The sequence below is a fragment of the Homalodisca vitripennis genome, unplaced genomic scaffold (genome assembly GCF_021130785.1).
Source record: "Homalodisca vitripennis isolate AUS2020 unplaced genomic scaffold, UT_GWSS_2.1 ScUCBcl_2489;HRSCAF=7313, whole genome shotgun sequence".
In the NCBI taxonomy this organism is placed as follows: Eukaryota; Metazoa; Arthropoda; class Insecta; order Hemiptera; family Cicadellidae; genus Homalodisca; species Homalodisca vitripennis.
Genome location: NW_025778618.1, coordinates 22,028 through 44,438, shown reverse-complemented (window position 1 = coordinate 44,438; position 22,411 = coordinate 22,028). Strand labels below are relative to the sequence as shown.

General features: G+C 33.2%; 1 protein-coding gene across 1 annotated transcript in view; it reads left to right on the top strand.

The window, feature by feature from the left end:
* Positions 1-12,908: 12,908 nt before the first annotated feature.
* LOC124372084 (general transcription and DNA repair factor IIH helicase subunit XPD-like) overlaps positions 12,909-22,411 on the top strand; it is a gene marked incomplete at its 3' end in the record, with an annotated part of 28,564 nt that continues 19,061 nt past the window's right edge. Inside the window, 3 exon segments of the mRNA XM_046830450.1 lie at positions 12,909-13,170; positions 21,162-21,261; positions 21,774-22,025. Of these exon segments, the coding sequence (XP_046686406.1) occupies positions 13,166-13,170; positions 21,162-21,261; positions 21,774-22,025 (357 nt within the window).

The following is a 22,411-nucleotide window of genomic DNA, read 5'->3' as shown; positions in this document are numbered from 1 at the left end:
GCTTCCCGAGACGTAACGCCCTCCAGTTCCTTGAAGAATCTGAAACTGCAACTGCCCCTTTTTTGTTGATAAATATCCATTTTCACTTATTCAGCGATCTGGAAAAAGGATGCAACTGACGTCCCTCTTAGATCAAAGTTGCCATCAATGCTAATGCATCTGTATCCACCAACAAAGAATATTCGTTGTTGTCAGATTCTGCCATTTCATTCTTGAGGTTTCCGAAATCAGCAGCAATCCTAGAATCCATTGGATTGAAGTGCAGTGAGGGAGTTTTCTAATTTTATACAAAAACGCGTATCATTACTTTGTTTGTGTCTCGTTGAAAACAGGCTATCCCATTTGTTACACCAAAGGGAATACAAGTAAATTTACATAGCTTATAGTGTCTTGAACGTCTTATGCTCATTAGAAATAGAAATATGGTGATAAGGAAACTGAATGCTTGGAACTGATATGCTTGTAACTTGCAATTTCTTGAAATATCTTGTGAATATTCCGTAAGGGATATGCATCAAGTTAGGTACGCTTCTTTACAATTTTAGAGTATCTACGACAAGACGCCTTTTACGACTGTCATATTCTAAAATAAGCGCCTGTGCTCTCCAATATGACTGGCTTGGTTCAATGATCCCTTCCGAAAGAAAACCATCGACTTTACTATCACATATCGGTTTTAAAATACCGACGAGATTTAGTAGCAATAGGCCAACAGTCAGTGGCGTAACTAGTTTGATTGCGCCCCAATGCAAGTCTTCCTGGATACTGCTTCTACATACGGCATTGTACAATCTCTATCCAATTAGAGAAAGATATATGATATACTAGGTTATTTAGGTTATCATCCTGTCAAAAATGACGGTATTTCTAATTTTTTTAATGTTTTATAATCAATGGATTATTAAAAACTTATGATGTTATGACTTTTTACTGTTTGTATTTTCTTGGTCATATTAGTTTCAAACTTAGTAAAATTTAAATCAATCATTCAATCACCTGGTAATTGGTAAACGTAAACACTAATGTTAAATTTGGCAAAACACCTGGTAAATGTTTAACACCAATGATGAATCTTTTGTTTACATTTACATGTTTTGATTGTCAAAGATTATGTACAAACATTTCAATTAGGGCTAACTACAAGACTAGGATCACATTACATACTTTTCAATTAATTATTGTACTTTTTAGGACGATAAAATAAGACTACTTCTTTTTACTTTTTACATTTTATTTTACATTTATCCAGTGACATATAAATGATGTAAGAAGCTCCAACATTATCTTAATGTTAATTTTATGCTAAACATGAAACATAGACATTTTAATTGAGGGTTTTAATTCCTACTCCCCACTCCCTGACAAAGCCCCTACGGCTCTTTGTTTCTAGGAACCGTCTAGCTAACCTTTTTACATCTAAAGACCGAGCTCTCTCATGTTCAATACTAATTACACTAAGGTCACACAGTCTAGTATTGGACATAGAATTTCTTAAGTAGTTCTTAATTATTTTTAGTTTGGAAAAAAGACCTTTCACTACTTGCCACAGTCACGGGTAATGTAAGAAACATTATGAATGCAGTACATACGTTTGGCACACTTGATGAAATAAACTTATTTTCAATCAATAGATAATCAGCCAGCTGGCTGATTTTGCTTATTTTATTACTTCTGATGTCGTCTTTGACTATATTTCTAAAGCAAATGACTTCGTTAACTAAAGCATGAGTCACATCAGATTCATATTTTTTTACAAAAGTCAGAGGCTGACTGTACGAGTTGTTCGTCAGAAAACCGTAACAAATTAATCTGGGTTTTATAAACTGAACGTGTCAGTTATACATAACATAGATTTAAACCTTTCGTTTAACTGTGAAATTAAAATATCAACAGCTCTCACAAATACCCTAACTTTAAAGCAATGCACAGGATCACTAAACTCATAGTCACTAGAAAGTTCGTCAAAAAAAGTCTTTACTTTTTCTTTTACGTTTGGAGGTCATTGGAACGAATCAATATTCCACTTAGCAGCTAACCTCCTGGCTTGATCTAGGACATCGTCGAATTCTCCTCGCAGTTGGCTCACAGTATTTAAACACTTCTGAAGGAGATTCTTTGCATCGTCTAGATTAACGTCGGACCTCTGTAGGGTTTTTTCGACGTGATCTGGATTCTTTCTAAAATTCGACTTTGAAACACTAACATCAAAACAAACTCAAAAGAAGACATTTCCTTTATAAGACCAGTTGCTTCTGCGACTTCATTGTTCTTGCTTGAAGTCAAAATTATTTTCGATAGACACTTCAGCACAGCGACAAAAATTTACATTGATTGATAGTAAAGCGTCGTACCTTGACGACCACCTAGTAGGACAGAGTTTTTTCAAGGTTAACTTGATAACACAGGAGTCGGTCAACTCTTTTAAACATTGCCATCTTGGTAAGGCTTTGGCCGAAAAATACATAAATACTGTTTATTGTATCATAGAATGATGAAATCTCTGAAATCGATTTTACACTGTCGTTTAAAACTAAATTTAAATTGTGACTAGCACAATGGACATACTCAGCGTTAGGAGACTTTGATTTTATTCTGGTCTGCAGTCCTGTGTAAATTCCATTCATGACAGAAGCGCCATCATATCCTTGACCTCGCGGCACTTATCAAAAGATATTTTCTTTTCTTCTATAAATTTAACTACAAGATCCTCTAGTCCTTCGGCTGACTGGTCTAGTACTTGCACAAAGCCTAAAAAGGATTCCATTATCTCAAGCTGATTTAGGTCTGGTTTGTATAAAAACATATCTTAAGATTATTGATAACTGATCAATTTTCGAAATGTCTTGTGTAGTATCTAAAATGAGAGAAAAAAATGGAGACTGTTGAACATCAGTCAATATTTCACTCAAAATCTGATGAGATGTCAAATGAATAAGCTCGTTTTGAATTGAAGGGCTTAAGTATTTTACCCTACTATCTTCGTTTTCCAGGTGATTCTTTAAAAATAGGGTCGTATCTAGAAAGGAGATCAATAATATTCAGAAAATTTCCTGACTCACTCTTAACATTTTTTATGCTCTCAGATCGATGACCTCTAAGAGCTAGATTACAGGTTGACATTGTTATGATAACATCCAAAATTCTCTTTATTACTTCAACCAGTTTATCTTCTTTGTCATAGAAAAGAGTTTTGATATCTCTATTATTTTTTCTTATTCCATATGCGATACATGCATTAATATGGCACTTACTCAATTCGTGGTCTTTAATTTTTGTTGACAGATTTTCTCCAATCATTAATTTTCCCAGTAGACCATGCATTGTTAAAGTTTTTATCAAGTCTGTTAGCAAACAGCCAACATGGTTCACAATACATGCCATTTAAAGACGGAGAGTAACAAAGCCAAAAGCGCTCAATTTTTTGACCAGTTTTCGTTTCGGAAAAATAATAATCTTTCGAAAAGGATCTATTTGTTTTAATGTCTTTAGGGAATGGCCCTTGAGGTCTACACGGTTCGGAGTTCAAAATCCGAGATTTTCAATTCATCATTGTTAATATCTTCTGAGAAAAGAGCTATGTCTGTACTCTCTACTCCACCATCATTGCAGATTATACCAAAGACATCAGTATTTTCTTGTACTGAAATACTTCCGCCAGTTGCTGATGTAGAAGGAGCAGTATATGTAATATTTAAATCAGCAGACTTACTCACATTTTGGTGGACTTCTGAAGTTTGGTTATCGGCAAGAACATTCAATTCGACGATATCTTCTGACGTGGATATTTTTACCCCCAAGCCCACATTCATTCTCACCAACACCATCGTCACCTGATTGACTTTGAGAGGTATCAGCAAAATCCCGTTTTTTAAAAAAACGTGTCAATCTTTGGTAGTATCTTCACTTTTTCTTCTTCTTGTTTTTTTCCTTTTTTCGGAACTCGGCACCACTAGGTCTTTTGTTTCCGTCCATTTCGTTCAATCACAAACAATCATAACGAAATCCATTAAAAACGCACAAATTTATACGGTAAAAACGGTCTACTGATTTAAATTGTATAACAAATACACAGACAAAATTGTTTTGTAATAAAACTCACAACTTACTGAACCGCACAATCGTACTAACAAGGACCGACTGACAGGACAGGGTGACTAGTCTGTGAGTGCGCAGCGGCCACCCCCTTCCCCGCCGAGACTTGGACTCGCCCAGGCACCCGGCACACGAGAGGGGAGGGGCGGCGGCCTACTACATGCCGCATGACCTTGAGATGCGCAGCAGTTACGGAGTAAAAACTGAGTTGTGGGGACAGCGCGCGGCTCAGTAGTGTCCCAACATTCAAACTGAACGTATCAGTCCGGCATAGTAACATCGCAGATAACCTAGACTTGAGTGGACTAGTTATCATATTTCATTTCAAATATACTCATCATGAGAATATTTTTAAATAGTGTATTAATAGTTCATTACTTATTGTACTGTTAGAATAACGAATACAACTCGGTGGTCAAAATGTTTTGTTACCCACAAATTTAGCTTCAATTAAAAAAAAAAAAAAAAACACTTTTGCGCCCTTCTAGGGCCTGCGCCCCCTGAAGGCCTGCGCCCCAATGCACCGCATTGGTTACATTGGCGTTAGTTACGCCACCGCCAACAGTCTAATGATAGACGACTAAAAGAGATGAGTTGACTTAATATTAGTTTGATAGATGAGAAAATATTCAAGGAGGTTAATCATACTATCAATACGTTCGAATTGTCTTCTTAAATGGAGGCAAATAAGTTAATTTTATGAAGATTTTCAAAACTGTGTAGACAGTTCCATTAAAAAAGAAAACATTACATGAATATTTTATATATCCAGTCAAATTTTATAATTTATGTGTAACGGATTCCATAGGAAAATGTAATATAAAGTTGTCTTTCCTGCTTCACTTAGAAACGTATTTTCGCCACGTACTATGGGAAGAATGATCGTCCAAAAACTAGAATAGTGACCGTTCGGATTAGGGAATAATGACCCTTTCAGTGTTTAAATTGCAATGATGGATGTCCGTTGCCCCACACTACTGGCCAAATGAAAATCATCCAGTGTCTACTCTCATATACTCTGAAGAGACTAGATAGTACAGATATCAAAATTCCAGATGGCCTGATTTCAAATGCCTTAGCTTGAGACCATCAATGCAATCTGCGCTTCCTCGGCCTACTGGCGATAAAAGATAATGCTCCCAAGTATCATCTAGAACGTTTTGAATTTCTTTATGGTGCACACATTTACATGCAATAGAAACTGGATTCAAAAGAAAATTAAACTTGTTGAATTATAAAATGAAGGGATAATCAAACAAATTGCAAGATACACAATTAATATAACCTATAAAGTCTACTTGTTTTCATTGGTGGTTCGAAATAAAAAACTTGAAGTGTGCTGTGACTTCTATATTCCTTATCTTAAGTTTTCCGTAAAATATGCACTGAATATGTATTTATTTAGCTATACTGCAGAATTAATAGATACCCTGAACACCATACCGTATACTAATCATAATAATAACTTGGGCAGTATTGATTTTATTATTTTAACAGACTCTTAAGCAGTTGTGTTAACCGTATAAACTAGTTTTGATGTGTTATGAAATGGATTAAAGTTTGAACCAAACTGAAATGGTTTTATTCCATTTAAAACAACCTGGATGTCCAATATCTGTGTGCATCTGATAAAGTTTTTCAGATTCCTGAGTTGCGAAAGAAGAGGAAACACGAGAAAAAGCATCTGCTACATTTTCTTTGACAGATGAGTAGACAATATCTTAAGTGCATGGTGCTAACTCCAGTCACTACTTCAGGATTTTGTTGTTCTTTACTTTTCCATTACGCTTTTGGTTGAACATGTACTAAATCGACTTTTGATCTGTAAACAGTTTGAACCGCATCCGATCAGGAAATGTCTCCTCTTTTGAAGGGAATCAATTATTGCAAGGACTTCATTTTCAATTGCCGATATTTGAGTTTATTTACAGTGAGATTGTATTTCTTGATTACTTCCATGAATCTGGAAAGATTACAATTATGTTCACCCTGGTTTTGACCACCTATCCAGATAAGCAAATATATCTGAAATTTTTTCTGATTCTATAATCTGAACAAAAGTTCTTTGAAAACAAGCTACGCCATTTGTAACCCCAAAAGAATAAGAATAAGAATAATTTATTTTCACTTCTTTTGTACATAATTTTTTTTTACAAAAATAAATACTTGTACAGTAAAAAGATTCTTAGAAAACAGAAATTACAAAATGAAAACAATAAAAGAGAGCACAAGCTAGCACTAAGAATAATAGAGCATCATGCCAGGAATGTACTACAAAAAAATCTTAGTCACATTTACATTTAATGTAGGAACTAAACAACAACAAAAAAATATTAATAAGTACCAGAGAAATTATTGCATATTACATACAAGTATTTATATTAAATCAAAAGTGAAAATTTAGGACCTCTAAGGTAAAAAACCTGTTTAGAGGCTCCATTGCTAAAATAGAAAATAAACAAAAATAAATATCAGCTCTCAGAGAACATTAGACATATAATAAAAAGTAATCTTCTAGTGCTAAAACAAAAAATTTCATGAGTCTAAAAAGCTTATAAATTAAAGATAGCTTATACAACTTATATACAGCAATATATAAAAGAATCTAATTAACAGTTAAATAAAAAAAATTAACTTATTCAGAAAAAAATCTAAATACTACGTTTGTATATTTAAAAGAAAGTTTACATCTTCAAATTTTCATAAGCCACTGTTTTCAGACGTTTTAAGAAGGTATTCTTACCTTTTGATTGCTTTAAGAATGGGGGGATTTTATGATAAATTCTTGGAGCTATAAAGTTGAAAAGTTTTTGTAAAAAAAGTGGGTATATGGTTTCAGTAACAATGCTTGATTGGATTTCTTAATATGCATTTGTAATTATTGTATTGTTGTGTGTGTCCCACTTCTGTTATAAAATAGCTTTAAAACCTTATATAATAACAAATTTTTTAAAGGTAAAATATTAAGAGAACAAAATATTGGACGTGTTGTTTCATATTTACTCTTATTTGAATCAGGCGTATAAAGAACTTTTGTATCATGTTAATTGGGTAAATATTTGAATCATAGTACCAAACGCACCAAAAGACCAAACCTACTCTATTCTTGAACTAGCGAATAATAAAGCATTTTAAAAGTATTTTTATCACATTATCCTTTTAGAAAAAAGAAATACCTAATTGTATTGCTAAGTTTATTTTTTAGTGATGAGATATGTACCATTTTTTTAACTCTTGATCCAGCAACATTCCAAGATATTTTATAGTGTTAACTCTCCCCAACTTCCTTACATGGCTTCATGACAAATTTTATTTTCACATAGACATTTAATACATTTATAAATTACTGGATTGCTAAAATTTAAACTCTTTTCTTAAACTAAATATCATATACTTTGTTTTGTCTACGTTTAATAACATGTGATGTCTCTGAAAACCACCACTGAATTGCTTTAAGGTCAAAATTTATTTTATCTTCAACTGAATTTATATTTTTTTCTGTGTAACACAGGGCTGTATCATCAGCAAATGAAGTTAATTTCCCTTTAAATTTAGCATTGCAAAAATCATTAATAAATATTAGAAAAAGGATAGCACCTAGTACTGAGCCCTGTGGTACCCCTTGGTGAATAACCTTCATTTCACTTAAACAGTCCTCAATTTTCACACATTGTTTCCTATTTAGCAAATAACTTTCAAACCATTTGTGTAAATATTTCCTCTTATTCCAATTTTCAAAAGCTTATTCAACAAAATTTTATGATCAACAGTGTCGAAGGCCTTTCTTATGTCTAAAAAATAATCCTGCTGTATAATTTTCTGTATTTAAAACCATTAAAAATTTCAGACAAAAAATTTAATAGGGCATCTTCTGTACTCAGTGAATCTCTGTAACCAAAACTGATTTTTACTAAAAAAAACTTTATTTTATCTAAATAAGCAACTAATTTTTTCTTCATTATTTTCTCAAAAAACTTTAGAAAAAGTTAAAAGTAAACTAATAGGACGATAATTACTACATAAATTTGCCTGTCCTCCCTTATGAATCGGTGTACAACTGCTTCTTTAAGTTTTTCTGGAAAAAAGCCCTGTTTCAAAACTAAGATTTATTAAATAAGACAAAACATTAACTAATTTCAGATAGATGTTTTTAATCATAAAGGAAACTTATCCCATCATTTCCTGGAGATATACCATTTCTTAAAGATTTTATAACATTTATTACATCTTGTTCACTTACATAATCTACAAACATGGAGTTTAGTTGAAACTCGTTATTAAATATATTTTTAAAACATAAATTTTGAAAATTGTTGGGTTTCTCTCTGTTTAAATTTAGATTTACAGTAATATTTAAAAAATAATTATTAAATTCACTTGCAATAGCTTTTTTGTCTTTAATAATTATTCCGTTATTAACAATTTCTGAATATTTTTCTTTTGAATCTGCATTGACCCGTGATTTCATTTTCATTTCAACTTTCCAAAGCTTATCTGAATTTTCTATTACAGTTTATTAATTTATTTTTATAAAATGTATTTTTTAAATCCCTGATTTCTGTCCTAAGCTTATTTTTATATGTAACATAATAATTTTTTAGAGTGTTTCATTCTGTGGATGTTTTTTAAGATTTTTATAAAGTTTATTTCTAGTTTTGATTTTTATACAGATATAATTATTTATCCAAGGTTTTAACCTTTTTAATGCTTCTCCTTGGAATAATTTGTTTTTTACTTTTATCTATACAATTTGTGAGAATTGTATGGAAAATATCAAAAGCAATAGAGGCATTCTCTTCACAATACACTTCAGTCCAGTCAACGTTATCAAGTAAGAGGTTCAGGGCCACCGTAATCTATGCGATAAGCAGGTGGAGTCAGCTGTGGAAGCCCCTCCACCCCCTCCATCTGCACCATCACAATGACCTTTTCACTAAACAATGGTCTGTTATATCTAAGTCAATCACTTCTGTCTTTATATCAGTTCTATTATAGTCTGATATCTTAGCAAAAACATGATCTATGCATGTTTTTAGAAAAACTCTGTTAATCTTGTTGGTTCCTGAACTAGACTAGTAAAACCATTTCTTGCCAAAAGAATATTATAATCGTCAACTACCTTAGCATTTTCTAATAAATTTTATATTGATATCTCCTATTAAAAAAACATTTTTTAAACTTATTAAATTATTGTTAAAATTAATATATGTTTCTAATTCGTCTATAAATTCTTCTTTAGTATGACTGTGAGTTTCTATATAAAGCAAAATTAATGGTAAAAAATTTCATTAAAAAATTTAAATGTAATTTTTTAAAATATCAGCAGTTACAAAAATTATTGGCTCTTTGTCTTTTATTTGTAACACCTTACTTACATAAACTACTACTCCACCAGCTCTGTACTCTTCATTGCAATTTATATTTAAGTTATAATTCTCAATTTTCATAAAACTGACTCTCATTGCTATTGATCCATATCTCTGATAATATTATGATTTCAGGAAGTTTATTCATATTTTTTAATTCTATCAAAAAAAGTTCAAAGTTCTGTCTTAAGCTACGAATATTTTGATGTATTATTTCAAAAGTATTAGTTTAAACTACATGATTGAGTGTGAACCATTTTTTAAGTTATAAATATAAAAATACAATTTTTAAAGCACTGATTACAAGAACACTAATTTAAGTCTAATAAAACCAAGATTTTTCAAAACAATAACATAGTTAATTGTATGATTCATTTTTCCTTTAAAAAAAGGAGTTTAGGCCTAAAATAAATATTATAGAAAAAAAACAATCTTTAAACTTAACTGACTTAAAATTTACTAATTTGTTTTTAACTTTTACAACTTACTAAAGTCATCCTGGCATGTTACATGTATCACTGGGCTGTCCATCATCTCGTTCTCATAAGTATCTTGCCATTTCGGACCCACAAATACTTAAAGTTCTTCGTCTTCTTTGCCTCCCGGGCCATGACAAAAAGTCTTCTTCTTGCTGGTGACAGTGACTCGTTTTATATAAAAATTTGTCTGTCCGTAGTCATGTTGATGTGCCGTGTAGAGAAATTCTTCTTGACCGTCCGTTTTTTTCATTAACTCTTCTTTGTCAAGACGTCTCACAAACTTGACGATGATGGCTGCAGGTTGGTTGTTCGGTCCTGATCTCCTCCCCAGTCGGTGACAGGCATCAATCATGGAGTCCGTGATGGGCATGTCCAGCGCCTTTCCAACCTCCTTCACCACACTCACAACATTCTCTGTCTTCTCCTCTGGAATCCCGTGTATCTCTACACAATTACTTCTGGAATATTGTTCCATTTCTTCTACACGATTTTCAAGTGCAGCAACTTTTTTCTTCAATTGCACATTTTCCAGTGTCAGGCTTTTCCATGACTTTTAAATATCCTTCCAACTTGGTATTTTGATCAGCTAGCATTTTTGTGTTGTCATCTATTTTGTCATTAAGATTTCATAAGCCCTATTGACATCCGAATTCGCTTCTTTTTTTTGAATGTCTCCTTATTTCATTAACCACTTTCAAAAGATCTTCCAAGGTTATTCCTCCCTCCTTTGTACTCTGGGTGTCCAATCTCATGCTCTTCCTCCTTGTTGCTTGGCATGAAACACATCTCCACACAGAGATCACCTGAAGTGATACATTCTATGTCGGCCTTACTCATTTTCAAGCAAGAGCCATGAAAATCCACCTTACAATCACCACAATGCCAGTTTGGTTTTTGTAGGATTGATCTTAGCATCACAAACACCACACTTAGACATTTCAAAAAAAAATAACCAAAAATAAAAAATTAATTTATTAAGAATTTATAAATAAAAATATACAAACAAGAATTGACGCAAAAACAGGAAATTCTTATACAAAACCCATACAATGTAGACTCACATTGAACATAATCTGAACTTTACACTAGGTTAGTAGAGCAAGAGATAAGCGATCCGACCTGTCCTGAGCGCTGACTCATCACTGTGTTCAAAAGGAATACGAGTGTACTGGTAAAGTTTCGTTAGCTTCGTATGCCGTGAATGGCCGTTCTTTACGACGGATTGGAATTTGATGACATACTTCCTTAGATCAATTGTATTAAATACTTTGTACTGAGCAATGTTTGAACACATTTGTTTGAATCATTATTCTAAATGTGGCAAAGGATATGCATTAAATTGTGTGAACCTGTTAACAGTTTGCGAGTAGTCAATGCACAAGCGTCTTTAGCGTCCATTATTGATGACAATTACTTGGGCTCGCACGGCGACCTACTGTGTTCAGTAAATTTCCTTCAGAGAGCAGTCTTTCAACCTCATTTTTATGAACTTGCTGTCTTCTTCAGGGGAGCGACGGGACTTAATTGTAATAGGTTCTACATCATTGGTCAGATTACTGAATAGTAGCGGTGGCTGGACTTAGGCACTAAGAAGGTTATATACATTCAAGGACGGGCGTCCTCCGCTAAACTGTAACTTGTCTTCCTTGGCAGCACATATTTCTTCAGTAAAGTTTTCAAATGTTGCTTTCTAGTGCTTCCATTGGTGATCAGCATGGTGTTCATTTGGGTCTCGGTATAAGCGTTCTGGTTTAGAGAATTTTTCCATTGATTAGATGCACTTAATGTAATATAATTAATACAATTAAGTTGAATAAATTGTTATGAAATAGATTAAAGTTTGAACCAAACTGAAATGGTTTTATTCAACTTAAAACAAAGCTAAATTTAGATAACAGGATTTACAGAAAATAAACAGGAAACATAAATACAGAGAATAAATAACCATCAGTTTTAACGCACAAAAGATGGTTACGACGGACAAAGCATAATACTAAATGATGGACTTACAAAGCATGGTATTAGACTATTTTAAATATACGTAGTATTTGAATTCCTCATATTTAAAAGAAGGCATTCCAAAAGACTTTATACTACACAGCAAATTTATTGAACATTTCCTAAGTTTGAATAAGGCAGGGTGTTATAAACAAATAGTAGGCTCAGTTTCAAAGTATACGTGGTTCATAAATTAATGTTAAATTTAAAATACGGGATATAATTAACATGCTCTGGATATGATTTGGACATGAAACATTAATGGCAAACTTTATACCGTCGGTCAATATTTTACACTAATGCGTGTAAAATGTACACGCATCAAGACATACATATCCCATGGTCATCTCGAGATGTTAACATTTTTACATCTCCTGTATGATTACGACAAAAACAAAATATTTAAGCTAATTAAGAAAACGTAAGGAATTAACCCTCAGAAATTACGTGAAATGTTAAAATTCATGATTTAGAAATTTACAAAAAAATCAATAGCTTCTAGTTTTGAGTTGTAAGTTTATGTAAGAGAAAACATTTATTCCACCAGCAGGCATGTTACATATACGCTAGAACCGTGACCCGCATTTCTATATAGGAATACTAAGACTTAATGGATCCCTGGCGAGAAGCAATCCTAATCTTTACCAGCATCCTTTTCCCATATTAACTTATATTCTGGAATTCCCAACTTTCAAGTAAATAACAATAACAACAGATCAGCTCAAGATTTTGTAACTATTTGTAATACTCACTTATAAATTTTACCAATTCTATTCAATATTTTATTTATTTTTATCTTTAATGTAACTTACTGGGCAACCAGTGTTACATATAGGATCATATATATAACACTATATAGGATTATATATATATATATATATATATATACGATTTTGAGATTCTATGGGTTACCTCACAGCCTGTTTGTTCATATTAACGTACAAAACAAAAACAAACAAAACGAGGAGTACCGAACACCGAGTAGCCTACACCTGAGAGTTGTATGTTGATATTGACTTAGGAGAGGTTATGTTTTGTTTTTAATTCAACGAAATCGTTGATAATAAATTGGTATTGTGTATTATTTTCAGTGTATTTTTCTGAATATAATACTTTTATATATTTCATATAATAGCTAATAACAATTAGGTTTATTTGTAATATAGATTACCCTTTGCACCTTCAACCCAACAGCAGTCTATGTGGTGAGAATTGTGAAATATATAAACAATGCGGTAAGTAGACATATTTATTGATTTACCTTGATTTAACTAGCCAAAAGTGCAAAAATTGCATTTATACAAGGTTTACTGTGACTTTGCAGATTGCACTATACTGCAAAACTAGTTTAAGTTTTAATGCAAACTTAAGTTTTGGTCTTAGCCAAAGAAAGGGTTGGAGTGAAACAAAGTATTGTTTCACTCCAACAAACTATTTTACAGTACAACAAATAGTTTTTCAGTTATCTGAAATCAAAATAATTTGCAATTATACTATGAATTGAATGAAAATATTTAAATAAATAAATATTACATGCTAATTTCAGGATTTTTAAAACTTATTTACTGCACAAGGGATATACAAACATCATTTGGTTCTGTTTAAAACTGTTCAGGCTGCAGTATAGTAAGCAGTTACCACCACAATCGGATTACGATATCATATTACCGATTAGCAATACCTAAACTATCGAATACCAAACCATGCTAATTATTGTTATTTATAATTAATTATTACCATCTCTTTTTAATGTATTGAATAACAATATGGGTAGGGTATGATAAGCGGACCCTGATTTTTTATTTCGAAGAATGTAATCATCGATACCTAATATTAACATCGTAAATCCTAGACTATCAATCGATTTAAAAGTATCTATAGTCCTCAATAACAATCATATGTTTTAAATTAAAATATGAATTTAATATTTACAGTGATGAAACAAATTATTATAACCAAAAATAGGAAAACTGAAGACGACCATATTTGCTCCTCTCACAGTTACAGCTGTTTCTTTCGCTATGATTCCAACATGCTGAAGCCACGAAAAACATGTCTTATCAACTTTAAAAGCAATGTCGTGTAGTTTTCTAAAATTGACTGGCTTTTTTAATAATCAAATGTTACTTATGTAAAATTGAAATATTACCTTAAGTACGTGTATTACTGTATTTGAAAGTGTTTACAGCTGTTGGTATAGATTATTTAAGATAATTGTTTAAAATAATTAATCAGTATCGATTGATTATATCGATGGTTATGATTAAGTAATATCGTTTGCCAAATTTCGATATAAAAAACTGGCTCCGCTTATCGTACCTGTTGTGTACGTGTTACGGGGAATCGGAATAAAAGACTGAATTAGTTTACATCATCGACTGTGCTCGGTTAAGGTTGGAGGGTAACTGAGAGAGAGACAAGGGCTGGACACTGGAAGTGGTAGTGGTGGTATGATCTGGTGGCATGATGAGAACAGCCAATGGCATTTATTCAAACTGATCACCCCATATGACGTCACAGCATCATACGATCATACAGTTGGTCTTTGGCTGTGGCTTTAACTTGCCAGTAACAATTTATAATATGTATAATAATTATTATTATAATTATTATTGTAATTCAATACATTACATTTCCTCCCTTCCAAATTTCAAAATAAATTGAATTCACACAAGTCATAGATAAATTAAACAATACAAGTGTAATAATAAATATATAATAAACACATTTAAATATAAATAACACATATCATTAGTAAATGTCATCCTTAAGTACTGTAAGTTATTTACAAGTTTAATTTCTCTACAGGTTTCCTAATACGAGTTGGGTATCTGTTTGTATGATCAGCTGTTCTAGTGACAGGAGAAGGAACAGCTGAGGGTAGAGAAAGACGTGGTCTAGAATGAGGGGTAGTGATGTGACATGGAGAGGTATGATGCGGTGAGGAGGGGGAGAGACCAGCTGATCTAGTGAGGTCAGTGTTACTAATTCTGACTGGGCTTGGAGTTGGCGGACACTGAGCACCTGTCTCACGCTCCGCAACTGTACGGTCCTGAGATGGTGGAATTTGACTGTCACTGTCAACAATACTACTGTGTAGTCCTATCAGCTGATCAATATGTCTACTCCAAATTAAACCAGTTTTTGTCATAACAGAATACATCACATTATTTAACTGTTTTATTACAATGCCCTCTATCCATTTGTCTTTAGAGCGATAATCTCTCACTAATACAGATTGATTAGGAAATAGAATTCTCGTTTTTCTACCGCCAAAATATTCTTTTTGTTTGTCCTGTTTTAATTGCACAGTTCTGGCTACATTAGGTCTGAGTAAATCTAGCCTGCATCTTAGTGGTCTATTGAACATTAATTTGGCAGGTGTCTCGTTAGTAGTACTATGAACGGAGTTTCTGTAATCAAATAACATCCTATTCAAGGCTACTTTAGTATCAATATTTTCTTGAAAAGCCAATCTTATTTTACGTTTAGCATACTTAACTGAGTTCTCAGCCTGACCATTAGACTGAGGATGATAAGCTGGTGAAAATGTATGTCTTATACCATTAAGTTGCATGAAATTTTTAAATTCAACTGAGGTAAATGGTGGTCCATTATCACTATGGATAGTGACAGGTAATCCAAATCTAGAAAATAGTTCTCTTAACTTTTCTATAGCTAGCTTAGCTGAAGTAGAGCCTACTTCAAATACTTCCAATCACTTAGTGTAAGCATCAATTACTACCAAGTAGGTCTTATCTTTGAAAGGACCCAAGTAATCAATATGCAATCTTTCCCATGGCATAGATGGATAGTGCCAAACATGTAGATTACTCTTACTAGGACTAGAACGTTCCATAAGACAGGAAGAGCAATTGTTCGCTAGGCTTTCAATGTTTTCATCTATATTTGGCCACCAAATATAGGATCTTGCTACTGACTTCATTTTTACAATTCCCAAGAGACTCGCGTGTAACTCATTTAATACGTAGCTACGCAACTTGTTAGGAACAACAATTTTATATCCCCACATAACAATGCCATGCTCAACTGTTAGCTCGTCCTTCCTTTGGAAATAAGGTAACAATTCCCTATTCTCTCCTGACAAAAAATTTGGCCATCCGTACATCACATAGTTATGTATTTGTTTTATAATAGGATCATTTTGGGTTTCAGCTTTTACATCTTCAAAAGTTAAAGGTACTGAACTTTCAGCGATACAGTGTAAATAGGTACCTTTCCACCTTGGTTCATTGTTATTATTTACAACGTGTTTAGTGCTTAATGGTAAGCGTGATAATGCGTCTGCGTTACCATGCTTTTCTGACCTTACATACTGTACATCAAAATTGTATCCACTTAAAAATAATGCGTATCTTTGTAATCGGCTTGCTGCGAAAACAGGTAAACCCTTTTTCGGTCCAAATATGCTAATTAAAGGTTTGTGATCAGTACACAATGTGAATTTTCGGCCATACAAATATTGATGAAATTTCCTTACTCCATATACTACTGCTAAAGCTTCCTTATCTATTTGTGAATATTGACATTCTGCTGGTGATAAAGTACGAGAGTGGTATGCAATAGGTTTCTCAACGCCTTCAGGGGTTATGATACTAAGTACGCAGCCCAGCCCTGTCGAGCTTGCGTCTACTGCTAGTTTTACAGGCAACTTTGAATCATAATGCGCCAAAACTGGTGCTTTAGTCAAAACATCCTTGACATGGCTAAATGATTTGAGACATTTTTCATCAAAATCAAATGGCACGTCCTTTTTTAACAAGTTGTACAACGGACTCAAGATTGTTGACAAATTATTGATAAACTTTCCATAATAATTTACCAAGCCAATAAAAGCTTTGACTTGAGTGACAGATTTAGGTACAGGTGCTTGATTTATAGCTTTAATTTTAGATTCAGAGGTATGCAGTCCATCTTTATCGATACTAAAACCAAGATACTCGATTTTGTCTACAAAGAACGTACATTTATCTTTCTTTACGGTAAATCCTTTTTCACTCAGGCGTTTACAAACCTCTTGCAACCTACTTACATGAGTTTCGTTATTAGGTGTGGTGATAAGAATATCATCCATGAACACTGATATGCCTTCTAAATTATGCAAAGATTGTTCAATAACTCTTTGAAATATGCCTGGGGCTGATGAGATTCTCCATAAGGCATTCTACAATATGAGAAAAGACCCTTATGCGTGCTAATTGTACATAATTTTTGTGACTCACTGTCTAACTTTAATTGCATATAGGCTTGACTAAGATCTATTTTAGAGAAACGTTCTCCATGCTGTAAATTTGCAAATAAATCTTCTATTCTAGGTATAGGGTACTTGTCTACTTCTAGATACTGATTTAGAGTAACTTTAAAGTCTCCACATAGCCTAATTTCACCGTTCTTTTTTAATACTGGTACAATGGGCGTTCCCCATTCCGAGCTGCTTACTGGAATTAACACTTGTTCGTCAACTAAGCGTTGTAGTTCTTTTTCTACCTTACTTTTCAATGAGAATGGTATCGGTCTTGGCTTAAAATACCTAGGTCTAGCATTTTCTTTTAGATTTAGTTTAACTGGTTCGCCTGTATACTGACCTAGTTTCTCAGTGAACACTTCTGGAAATTGATTAGTTAGCTCGGACGTCATTGTCTTGAAATTAGCCTTGTTATCTATAGGTCTGTTTATAACACACAAGTTATTTTTAAACGAAATGTCAACTCCCAGTACTTTAAGCCAATCACGACCCATTAAAGGATGTGAACCTCCTCTAATCACATACAAATCTAAGCATTTATGTATTTTCTCATAGCAAACATCAACATTAACTTTGCCCACAGGTATAATAGGTTCATTAGTGTACGAACTCAAAGTTAGGTCGTTTTCCAACAATTTACAAGAACTAAAATTATTTTCATAAAAATCCTCACTACACACTGTGACACTAGCTCCAGTATCAACTTCAAATATGGTTTCTCGACCTTGCACTAGGACTTTAATCTTAATTGGGTCAACTCTAATTCTTTCACCGTGAGTTTCATTTACTTTAAATAAATTCTGTATGTCCTCGACATAACTCTCAAGATTTTCATCACTCTGAACATAATTCTTAGAATTATTTGAATCTGACAGTTCTGAACTATCATTTACAAAATTATGTTTCTTATAATCTTTGTTTTTCTTGTTTTGAAAATTACACTGATAAGATATACCTTTCTTAACTTTCGAAAGCTGATTGTCTGGTAACTTACTAATTTCAGTAGATCGACATACCTTAGATATGTGATTTCTTTTACCACATTTGTGACACACAACACCAAACAATTTGCACTGCTTCCTATAGTGACCACACTGCCCACAGCACGTACACTGCACCTTGACTTCGTGCCTTGCGTTGTAGCTCGCGCTGCCACCGCTGCCGCCGACTCTCACATGTGGGTGGTGATGCGCTGCCATCCGCTGGACCCGGCTGCCGCCGTTCACTGTCAATGCCGCCACATTCTTCTCCGCCGCTTCCACTGAGCAGACGATTTTCACAGCCTGGTCGAAGGTTAGGGTGGTCTCTCCCAACAGCCTCTGCTTGGTCGACTCACTCCTGATGCCGCTCACCAGTCTGTCTCTGAGATAGTCGTTGAGGGATGCGCCAAACTCGCAGTATGCAGACAACTTCTTGAGGCTGGCGATGTACTCTGCGACTGATTCTCCTTCCTGCTGATTCCTTTTGCTGAACTTGTACCTTTCAGCTATGAATGATGGCTTCGGGTACAAATGGTCCTGAATTAACTTCACTAATTCATCGAACTTTTTCACTGAAGGTTTTTCCGGCGTACATAAATCTCGTAACAAACTGTACGTTTTCACACCCACGACTGTTAGTAACGTACTAACCTTTTTGTCGTCACTAATACTGTTACAGTCAACGAATAATTCAAATCGTTCAACATACGAATTCCAAGTTTCTGCACTGTTGTCGAAGTCACCGATTCCGCCAATAATTCCCGCCATTTTTACTGTTTCACTAAATAAAGACGAAATGTTCCAATTTACGACCTTGTCTTCCAACATCAAAATGTACCGATTTTGAGTCCACGTGACGCCAAACTACAGACACACTTCCTCCCACTATAATTTTCGGAGAAATTATTTACGCACAATCGAACAGGTTGCATTGCACTCGCGGGATCGCATTAATACCTCGTCGCCAATTGTTGTGTACGTGTTACGGGGAATCGGAATAAAAGACTGAATTAGTTTACATCATCGACTGTGCTCGGTTAAGGTTGGAGGGTAACTGAGAGAGAGACAAGGGCAGGACACTGGAAGTGGTAGTGGTGGTATGATCTGGTGGCGTGATGAGAACAGCCAATGGCATTTATTCAAACTGATCACCCCATATGACGTCACAGCATCATACGATCATACAGTTGGTCTTTGGCTGTGGCTTTAACTTGCCAGTAACAATTTATAATATGTATAATAATAATTATTATAATTATTATTGTAATTCAATACATTACAGTACCATACCCAACAATATTGCTCCAAATTAATTAAAACAAAATAAAATAATTTGTATGGTAGGCTACTTAAGTAATGGTCGCAAGTACAATGGCGATGTAGGTTTCATTTCACATTTATTCTTAAAAATAGTAAAAAGTAAACAGTAGTGTTTTGTTTGTTACATTTTATAAATACACATAACCTAGATAGATTTTATTCATCATTAAATTATTACTGTTTTAGATTTTTTTTTCTTCTCTTTTATGCATCAGCTTTTAAGCTATGCTGGCTTTGATGTACACTGATATATATTTTATTACACTGGTATTTATTTGCAAAGTACTCTATCAATCGTGTCTATGCCTGATTGGACCTCCCCGGGATATGAACCCGTGATCTCTCAGTTAGAGAGCCGAGACTATATCCATTAAGTCTACGGAGGAGGACATAGATTTTAAAACAGCTAAAATATACTGTTATTTGAAATACCTTCAAAATTAAATTCTACTCTCATCACAATTTATAAGAAAATTTAAATGTAATTTTGTTTAAATATTTGATTCTGGCTAACCATATTTTAAAATTCGTTACCATATGTTATTTTAATATTTATTGTTTAGAAAATGTAAATATTTATTCATTTGTGAAGTTGCCTGATGATAGAATCTTTCATTTTGAAAGGCCTCGCAGAAATACAATAGATATTGGAAAATGTGTAATAATTATTAGTGATAATTCATAATATTAACTTATGTAAATTACAAAAATTGTGTCTGAGCAGTAATTTTAACAATTATTTTAATTTTAATATGATTAATAAACATTTTGTATTGGAGCCCTCAGACAGGTTTGTGCCCCAGGCCCTCAATCCCTCTCAGCGGCCCTGCTAATCCATTCTTTGTTCATTAAACTCATATTTAAAGGAATATCAACATAATAATAATAATAAAATAAACACTATAAAATATGAATGATTGGCCCAATATACCATACTATTACAGATAATAAATTTATAATGCCTCTCTTAAGGTTAAAAAAATTATATGTTTTGTTTCAACATTATTTACTGATTGAATAAAATGCCACATTAATAAAGAAATCTTCACAATTACTGTATCAACATCAGTTTATCTATACTCCAGTATGTTGCTAAGTGAGGTTGATAGTGAAAAACACAAAGAAATCAAATGTTGGAAATGCAAATTACAAGTTACAAGTCTAGAAAATCAACATAAGCAAAATGCATAAAGCCCTATAAATAATATAAAATGCTTTAAAAAAGGCTTACACTAATGTCCCTGGCCAACCATGGCTGTGGAAAAACACTCCACGATTGCACCTATTAGTAATAAATTTAAATGTTTAGGGGTTTGATCTCAAATATCTGAGAGTCATTAATTATTATTATGTAATATTAAATACAATTATATTAAAACTCACCTAACCATAATTAACTGGATTGGATTCACTACTTAAGAAATCCAACATTTTGGAAATGTCATTAATAACATAACTTACTCATTGAAATTTAATAATATAATCAAGAGAACATGCAATTTTTGTATTTATGATATTTACTTTATGTGTTTTTCTCTTTTTACTACCTTACTTTGTGACATATTGGAGTGCAAAGAGAATAGTCGTTGATATAGTAATGTACGTTTTTAAATTTACGTGATTTAGATTGATAAGAAAATAATAATCCATTTATTTACAGGCTTAGTGTGGATGGTTTGCTCGTCTATTTTCCTTATGATTATATCTATCCCGAGCAGTATGCTTACATGCAGGAGCTCAAAAAAGCCTTGGATGCCAAAGTAAGTAACATAAATTTAACTTCACCAATTACCTAGTATAATTAGGCAATTTAGGTTGATTGTGATGAGTTGATATATGTTTCATCCAACTCTTTTTCATCCAAAATCACATTTTTCTTATTAGTCGACACTATCGAGCGAAATTGGCATTGGACATAAGAAAGTTCTATGTTAGTATCTCTATATCCAAAGAAATAGATTTTTGGTGTATGATATCAATATCTCTCTAACAATATACAATTTTAACATTTATATAGTCAAGAGTCAAACCAATGTGTATGTTCAGTAGACTGTTCATCCGGTTAGAAGTGTAATGCTTATGATATCCATTAGATTGCCCACAGGCACATGACTCATTATAAACCAGTCAGAAGTGAACCCTTTTAGGAAATTATTCTTCAGTTCCTATCAGAATCATCTCAAGTTTTTATGTTAGTAGTTGTTATGTATAGCAATAAATAAATTACAATTCCATCCATATAAAAAATACTATCATGATAAACATTTTACAGGGACATTGCCTCTTGGAAATGCCATCAGGTACGGGTAAGACTATTTCATTGCTGTCGTTGATTGTTGCGTACATGGTAGCCAACCCTTATGATGTCTCAAAACTGATCTACTGCTCCCGAACAGTGCCTGAAATAGAAAAAGTAGTAGAGGAGCTGAGAAAGCTATTCACATATTATGAGAAGAACGATGATAAGCTCAACATGGTTGGGTTAGTTCTCAGTTCGAGAAAAAATATGTGCATTCATCCACAGGTATGTTGTTTGCTAAAGGTATCTCATAAATTAAGATAGCATTTAGACATTTTATGTTAACAATAAATTAACTTCTTGATGAAAGGAATCTGGTTAGTGACTTGATTTCCATATTGAATTTTTTAGCATAATCTACTTGAACTTGAAGAGAATGTTTTAATTTTGTAATGAAACTCTCTTACTAGTAAAGATGATCTCGAAGCTATTACATTTTTCTGAAGGGTTTGTAAAGTCTAAGGTTTACTTGATTATCTCAACAAATTTATCAAAACTCACAAATATCATTGATGATGTCATTTAAATAAAACTTTCTATTTAGCCTATCTATAATTCTAGCAGTTACCACACCGTGTCCATTTTGACAGAAATAATGTGGAATTTTAAAT